Genomic DNA, 8,863 nt, shown 5'->3' on the forward strand with positions numbered 1-8,863 from the left:
TAGGGGATATGCTGAGTTTATCCAGCAAAATGATGACAGAGTCTCTGACTCACCTAATAGTTTACTGCCACATGACTACACACACTTGAACATGCGTGCGCGCACACACACACACAGCTCTATACCCTTTCCCCCTTCCCCTTTCTCTGTTACAATCAGAAGCTTCATTGTACAAAAAAAGGAGAGAGAATGGTGAATATTTTTCTAAAAAGGACACCAATTGAGACTTACACGTGGGGACTTGAGAAGATGCCAAATGTTGCATGTAACAATTCTAGTTTTTTAAATGTAATATATGTAAGTACTGTGGAAATCCAGCCCCGCAGCCAGCTAAACCACACCACAGACCATGGTGTGAAGGAGAGATTTACATCAATGGGTCTCGCACTATGAACTATGTTAAGCCAAACACGTGTGTGTGTGTGTGTGTGTGTGTGTGTGTGTGTGTTCTGGGGCTATGGGGAGTAGTTTGGACAGTGAACCATTTTGGAGACATAATAAACCAGGCCCCTGCAAGCTAGTCTTAACAACAGCAAAATATAGAATACAGACACAAACTCATAAAATAAAAAGATTGACGTCACTGCGAGTTTGTGATGCCAGACAGACCAGGAGAACGGAAAGAAAAAGCCAACCGAAAACAAACTATCTGTATTTTTATTTTGTTGCTTTTAGTCTTTTTTTTCCCCTTGTTGATGAACATTCTTGATGAATGCGAGCTGGCGAACCACACATGGGTAGGAGGAGATGCCCAGTGTTGCTCGCGGGTACCGGGATCTGGTCAGTGACAGTGATGCCCCTTCAACTCCCATGAGGCCTTGCAGGGGAGAGGGTACCATTGGAGTTGACCCTGCCACCAGTGCAACGCCCCCTCTTTCTGCCTGGAACCAGTGACATGAGAGGAGGAGGGGCTGCTGGGATTGGATAGGAACAAGGAAGTTGTTTAGAATCTTGACCTGGAGTGAGCTGAGCATACAACACTGGCCTGCTGACAGATGTTGGAGTGCAGGGGTATGTGTCCCAAAACGCCACGACTACCACCTTATGAAAAGACTTTGACCCCTGTTCATGAGTATCAAAGCCTTTCATCTGGATCCTTCCTCCTCTTCCACACTTTAACCTTCTCTGTTTTCTGTCTCTCCTCTTCGAATCTCTCTGTTCTGTTTTTCTTTTTGTAGTTGTCTTTGTTTTAGCCTTTTTCTGTTCAAGTTGGTGACTTCTACATCTTGTTCTCACCCCTCGCCACCCTTTTCTGTTTGGTGTGTTTTGGGTAGGGGCTGTTTTTTGTTGTTGTTTGCATTCAGTCATGAGTTCAGTGTTTTCCCAAGTTAAGTTTGAGTCCTCGTGCAGTCCTTGGTTTTTGGTCTTATGCGGTTTGTGTTCCATTACGAGTTCTTGTTACCTAATGTCCAGAGTGTAGCCTTTGTACAGGGGGAAGGGTTGGACACAGTGCAATTTGTAAAATAAGTTAATTATGAGTCGATGAGGATGAACCGGTGTCCATTTTATGTATAATGGATGTTATACAACGTATTGAATGTGTTTCCATGAAGGTGTTGTCTGGGAACGTGGGGGGGGGGGGGGTTAGGGCCTAGGTTGTGTGCTGATGTAGCAGAAACCGATTCCTCTCCTGATGTGCTTTCCCTTTACTTGTTATGCCTTGCTTTGGGGATCCCCTAACACCATGATGCAGCCCAGCCCACTGTAGAAACAAAACAGAGTTGGTACGCCCAGTATAAATGTTTTAATGTTCCCTAAAAAATGCATATTTCCTTTTAAGATTCAAACAAACCAACAGGCAAAACATTTAATGATGATTATTTTCTATTTTGTGATTTGTCAGCCAGGAGTAGAAGTGGGAGGGGGATAATGCAAACTGAGATGAATCTAGTCTGATCTGTTTTGTTGAATGTGGGTTTATGGGGGATTAGAGAACATCCAGGAGCCAAGATGGCAGAGATGCATAATGTACTCTCGTACTACTCACCCTCTGGCTACGTGCAACTGTGCTTCCACTGCTCTGTACGGTCTGAAGTTACTGGAAGGAAAATCATGGTGAAGCCTGGATCCATAACACCTGTTTGCCCTCTTCACACATAGTTGCTGAGTCACAGGCACCACTTCTACTTTCTTAGTCATACACGGACACACTGAGACACACACGGTACGCACTGACCATTTGCATTGCCATGGTCCTCTCTGAATCATAAATCAGTTGAGATCGAAGGTATGCAGAGTAGACATGCAAGCCTACACATACACACTATTGACAGCACAGACAACAGGCAAATTCAGACTCGAGCGGTACCTTTTAGAATGTATTCAGTATACAAACACATGAGAACATGTCCATCCCGGGTTCTCATAAACTACCCTGTAGAATGTCAAGACGAAACACATGCAAAACAATTATACTGCTTCATTCCACTTTTTTTCCCCAGCAGTTTACATGAAAGATGACAGATTACTGAATTCTGGATCGGTCCACTCAGTCCCTATGACTAGGCTGTGTGATGGAGGGGGTAGAGGAGGATGGATGGCTGCGTGAACAAGATGGTGGATCTAAAGTGTGTCCTTGGTAGTTTGACACCCGGGGATTACTTTACTTTTTTATTTTTTTAAATTTACTTTACACAATGACTGTAGTTCATATAAATTAATGTCAATCTTTTTTTCTTTTCTTTTTTTTTTTTTTTACAATTAACTGATTATAAATAAATATGTATGTATGAATAAATATATAACTATATATTATTAAGATTTGCCTGTTTGTTTATTTCTGTAATTGCAGTATGTTGAAGTGTTCATTAATTTTGCTCTGAAATTTTTCCTGGCCTGACTAGGAAAAACTCTTGGCCCCAGTTATAGGCTATATATAGGGACTAGAGTTTTTCCTGGTCAGGTAGTCTCCATTAGATTGTAATAGTCCTACATGTTTTCCTGTTACTGTATGTAATGCACGTTGACCTTAGCGCAACACTAGAGGGCAGCAATAAGCTACTTTCCACAAAAAAAGTCTGAGAAACCCAACCCTGAGGATCGTGCAGGGTTGGAAGAAGCAGACTGGAACTACGTTACGAGTAGTTAAATGCTCTTTTACTTAGTTGATCCACTTTGTAGCAAAACTTAATTCAAACATGTATGTCTTCATACTAATGGTGTGTGGGTATCTGACGTCAGTGACGAAATCGCAGAAGAAGGATCCTGTTCATTCAATCTGCCCCATTGGGAGTAAAACCACACTTCTACCCGTCCTACAGTTCCATGACGACCAGCGACTTAGCTTGTGATGTTGTTGGGCTCATAGTGCCACATGGGGGCCATTTTGGCTCCAGTTGTCCCCCTGCTGCTCGAGATATTGTGTTCCTCCTTCTCTTTCCCTCTGGCATGGAGTTGCTTGTTTTTGCCTCCTATCTTGTCATTGGGGGGGGGGGGACCTTATTTTTAGCTGGCTTACAGACACCTGGGGTATTAGTCTGCGAGTGCACAGGAGAATAGGCAGATTGAAAATCGTATGAATGTTCATTAAGGGTGTGTTGTTTTATCCACACAAAGCAATTGACTAATAAGAATGGCTACGTTTGTAGTCAAGACTCACTCGGGTAATTGGTCACACTTGTGCCATTCAGGATAATAACATTCTGCACACACTTTAGAGACTAATGTGGCATATGCTTAAATATGACGCATGTGGCAGTCGACAAACAATGCGCACACACATGCCTCCCCTAAACACACATGCAGGAGATCAAACTGCAGCCCCAGTGTTATATCAGGGAGCGTGTTCCATTGCTCTCTGCGTCTGCACAATCCGCCATGCAGCTGGCACTTGGTGCTGACGTGCTGGAGAAAACTAGTAATAATGCATTTTGAATATGATTACTGAGGCTGGGGTAACACAATAATAATGTCACTCTCCTTGGCTTCCTTTTCTCCTCTCTTGCTCTCTCTTTCCCCCTCGCTCTCTCTTCTCTCTCTCCCTCTCTCCTGCATTAAATGGCTTCTGACAGCTTAGCCCAAACTTTGATGAAGGGCTTAGGTGGAATAATGGAATGCATACATACAGACATAGAAATACTGTAATCATATGCAGAAGTGTAGCTCTCTCTCTGATGTTGTGGCAGACTGCTACCAGCTCTGTGTTTGCGCGCGTGCGCACACACACAGACACAGGCTCTCCGTCACTCTTTCACCTTTGTGAAAGTAGAAGAGTTTGTCCCTGATTGTCCCTGTCAGTGAGTCCACAGTTGAACAAATGACCAATCAATGGAAAACAACAGATGAATGTGATGGGCTCAAAGACTAAGGAAATTGTTTGTAACCACAGCCACCACCCGTAGTCCCCTTTTAACAAACACCCTGTCAGTATCACATGGCCCATGACGAATGGCCACTGCCTGCTGTTTAAGCATCAGAGGCACATCTGTATAGGAGATTAGGAGCTCACCTTTTATAATTTCAGATAGGGTCTGTGACTGTGCCCGTTGTGTTTTTATAGGACAGGGAGAAAATGAAGGAGAGATGGGCTGTGCAACACTTACTGAATCCGCTAAATGGAAGCTGCTGTAACAAAGACAGCACATAGGGGTTCGTTTTATAAGCACAGGTAACCTTGGAGAGGAGCATAGTGGTTAAAGAAAGGAGAGGACAGAAACCAGGAAGAGAACAGAGAAGATCATTACCTGAAGATGCTCTGGTGTTTCTCTTTCCCTCGCTCTCACTCTTTATTCCCTTTCTCTAACTATCCTCCCACTTCCTACCTCTCTTTTAGATACGCTCATGTAGATACTTTCACACAGACAGTGGAAAATGGGCCAACCCGTCCCACAAGGGTCGTCTTTCTGGGGGAAATCACTTAAACTATTAATAAAAATTGAAGCTCTCCTCGGATTAGATTCCCAGAATTTTCATCCCTCCTCTGGGTCATTCAGATCAGTGTTTTTCATATTTAGCCTAAGTATAAACAGACCATGTTCTCAGTAGGCTACCCGGTGAGACAGCTTCATTCTCTGTATTCATTCCAAGACAAGTGCACTAGTCAACGTGCAATGATTGAAACGGTTTTTGAATAATCTATTACACTTCAGGCAAGATGTCATCACATCAGCGTGGAAAACCTGGCCCCCTAACCAATCATTTCAGAATAGACAGGTATGACATCTACATATACCCTGTGGTGTGTGCTCTAAGGTGTAATAAGGTACAGTCTATTATTTGGAAGTAATTCATCATGCTGATTCATGAGCTGTCCAGTACACACACACACACACACACACACACACACACACACACAGAGAGAGTCTGATCTTGTTTGTCTTGTGCTCGATGACGCATACAGAAAGGAGGGCACATATAGTCTGACTACCTACATTGATGACTAACACCTAGAAACAAGACATGGTGGTGACGGTGGAAACAAGTAGATTCTTTTCTAAAGTTTTTGTTCATTTATTTATTTTATTTCATTTATTCTAAAATAACAACCTCTAATGTAATCCTTAATCCGAAATGTAAGTAAACACGTTATGATAGCCCATCAATGGAAATGTTGACAAGTGTTCTGTGACCATGGCATTAATTTACACGGAGGTGTAAATTAATGCCATACTCGAAGCCCAGTATTTTCTATCATAACCTACTGTCACACCAATATACCGCCCCCTTTATGGAATTCTGACAACCACCAATCCTGAAATTGGAGTAAATTAATATTGACATAGTTGTAAAGAGTGCTCCAATCATGCGCCACGGACGCACATGGAGGCGTGACTGGGTTTGAAGTTTAGTCGAATTTATGTAGGCAGCACACGTCCAGTAAAACGTTCGACGAAAGGAAAATGCTATTGTACGTACCCTTACCATACTACTACTACTACAGGAGTTCTGGCTTGTGCGAGGAACCTTCCTGGAACGTCTCAACTACTTGTTTTTGGAAATCTAATGGACTATAAGCCCTCAGATTCGAACACATTATTAATATTTGTTCTTCTTTAGTAGAGTCGCACCTGCTTGTTGCAACATGAGGTATTTGGATCAGAGTTTAGGTGACTACTAGTAGTACTATCAGAGAGAATAGCAGTTGGTAGGTTACTTGCCTCGCAGGGCAGGATAGGACCGTTATTTGCTGATGCGTAACTAAGGTCCAATCTTTCGAATACCGCCACAGACTGCACCCTTTCTGCAGCCCTGACCTAAAATGCCTTTAGACCTGTGATGTGTATTAATTGGATGTAACCCTGTGCATCTCGTGGCGCATAATCCTCAACAGCCTGCCTATTACCCGCGCGCGTGAATCGTTAAAACGTGGCGAGATGTCACACTTTATTTAGCCAATTTCAACGGCTAAACTGGGCAGTACTTTCGACGAACTCACATTTGAATGAATTCAGCAGTAACAGCCGACTGTCTCATTTCATCCCGTGAAGAAACTGATGATGACGGAGAACAGCGAGATGGAGACCGAGACGCAGCTCCAGCGCTCGCCAAGCAACATGTCCATCACACCGGTGTCAAAGGCAAGTAGTATACTACAATCACATGTCTCACTGGCTGACAACTGTGTCGGACCTCGGTGAAACAACTACCCTTGCAAGATAACCAGCGGGAGAAATTTGAACCTTAGTCGACAGTGGTGTGAAGGTTTTACGCAGTCCGTTCTTCTGACTAGATAGCGGAGACTTTGAAATATGAAGGTGTTTGAATGGTTGTTCCAGGTGTTTTCACATGGTGAATATGTTTGATTTGTGTTAAGACGTGTAATATTTGGGCAGAAAGCCATGACACAGCCACATACCAGTAGTCTGTATGACTTGGTATTAAGAAAGTTAAAAGTACTTGTTGCTTTCACTATCACATTGATACCTTTCTTTTGTTTTACGATGCCGAGACGGAGTTACTGTTGACTTAATATCAGGGGAAAAATAATAGTTAATCACTGCTTTATTACAGTATTGTAGTTTTTTATATTATTTATTATAACATATAGTTTTTTTTCTCATAATTTGAATCGTTATAAACCCAACTGTCTTGAACACAGTAGATTTCAGCCAGGTGCATTTCAAACCGCATCATCAGTAAATTGCGTCACTATGGGGGAACTAAAATAACTCACGTCAGGTGACGTAAAGGGGGCAAGATGATTGGAACATTCTCTTTCTCTCACTTACTGTGCGTGTGTGTGTGTCTACGCTTACACACATGCTCAAAATGAAGAAGACTTTACAAAGGGACACTCAGGTTCCAGAATGTCTTGGAATAAATGTCCTGTCCAAGTTATCTTACCATCAGGCCCATTAGGAAAGTTTGTTTAGTTTTGAATGTAAATTATTTGAACACTGCAGACACTCACAGCATTACTTCACTCACAATTATTTAGTTTAATGGAAGAGATTACAGAGTGCCAAGCAACTTCTCAATTGATGCAAACTCATTTACTGTCCAGAATTCAAGGTCCCTGGGGTCAAACGTGAAAGAAACAAGCTATTACATGTTGTCTCTTGACGTTCTGGTCATTTGACTGCCTCGCTGTGTGCGTGTATGTTTCTATCATTGTCTATCACGTGTCATTGACTGAGGTTAATGCTGGGTTTAGATGGCACGAGGTAGACGGCAAGCTGGATGTCATCGTTTTCAATGAGAGAACGACGGTAAATGCCTTGAGGCTGGCAATGAATGCAGTCAGACGCCACTGTAGACGGGTCTTGCCGCCAGAGTTCAACTATTTCAACTTTTGCCTTTCTGCCATAGCGTTGTTTTCTATGTTGAATTGCACTCTTTGTTTACTGAAATCACCATAGCAACGCATACACTCGTGCTGGCTTGCTTTTGCCGTCACTCTCTTTCTTGCTTCTCTTTCTTGCATTCTTGTTCTGCTACGCCGACTGGTATGAAGGTTATTGCATGCCGCATTAGATTAAAGCACACAACATCCATTGATGTAGCCTGCCTACGCTCAGCCTCAGTTGTTCAAATGAGGTTTGTGATGACATAGAATGCTAGCTGACTGTGAGACACTATTTCGGAAGGTACATTGAAAACATTTCTTGAAGTGCCTTTTTAAACAGACACAAACACACACACACACACAATTCTTTGGGGACTGTTTTCTTCCAGCCTGAAATCCAACACAACACCGCTGTTGTCCTCAAGCTCCTTGTGGAGAAGCTGGGTGACCGCTAGGAGGAAGATGTTAAAGAGGACCGGTGCCAGCACACACCCCTGCCTCACACCGATGCTTACTCCAAAGGGCACTGACTCCTGCCCTCCTATGGCCACCTGAGCCATCATCCCATCATGGAACTGGCAAAGGATGTTGAGTAGAATGCCCCATAGTAGTTCCCTGCTCACTGTGTCGAAGGCCTTGGAGAGGTCGACAAAGGCCACGAAGAGGTCCCGTTGTTGTTCACGGCACTTCTCCTGGAGTTGCCGTGCCGTGAATATCATGTCGACCGTACTCATGTTCTTTCTGAAGCCTCATCGTGACTCTGGCAGCAGTTCCTCTGTGATGTTGTTCGCCAGCCTGTGTAGCATCACCTTGGCCAGGACCTTGCCGGCAACAGCCAGAAGGGATTTCCCCCGGGTGTTGCAGCAGATGGACTTGTCACCCTTGTTCTTCTAGATGGTGACAATGTTTGCATCCCGCCACTGTTCGGGGACGTTCTCCCGGTCCCAAACCTCTGTGATGTGCTGGTGGAGCATTCTGGTGCAGAAGTAACCTCCCTTCTTATGTAGCTTTACCGGGATGCTGTCAGCGCCAGGAGTCTTGTTGTTCCTGAGCAAACAGATAGCTGATAACACCACTTGGAAGGTTGCGAACGGTTGAGGTCTTGAATGGGTGGACGGACAGGCAGTTCTTCCAGGATGG

The 8,863-nt window shown here is 43.7% G+C and overlaps 1 protein-coding gene across 1 annotated transcript in view; it reads left to right on the forward strand.

Moving 5' to 3' along the window:
* Positions 1-5,838: 5,838 nt before the first annotated feature.
* LOC135554020 (SH3 and cysteine-rich domain-containing protein 2-like) overlaps positions 5,839-8,863 on the forward strand; it is a 42,938-nt gene continuing 39,913 nt past the window's right edge. Inside the window, exon 1 of the mRNA XM_064986014.1 lies at positions 5,839-6,515. Within this exon, the coding sequence (XP_064842086.1) occupies positions 6,432-6,515 (84 nt within the window). The 5' untranslated portion in view covers positions 5,839-6,431. The remainder of the gene's footprint in view (positions 6,516-8,863) is intronic.

The sequence above is a fragment of the Oncorhynchus masou genome, chromosome 14, assembly GCF_036934945.1.
Source record: "Oncorhynchus masou masou isolate Uvic2021 chromosome 14, UVic_Omas_1.1, whole genome shotgun sequence".
NCBI lineage: Eukaryota > Metazoa > Chordata > Actinopteri > Salmoniformes > Salmonidae > Oncorhynchus > Oncorhynchus masou.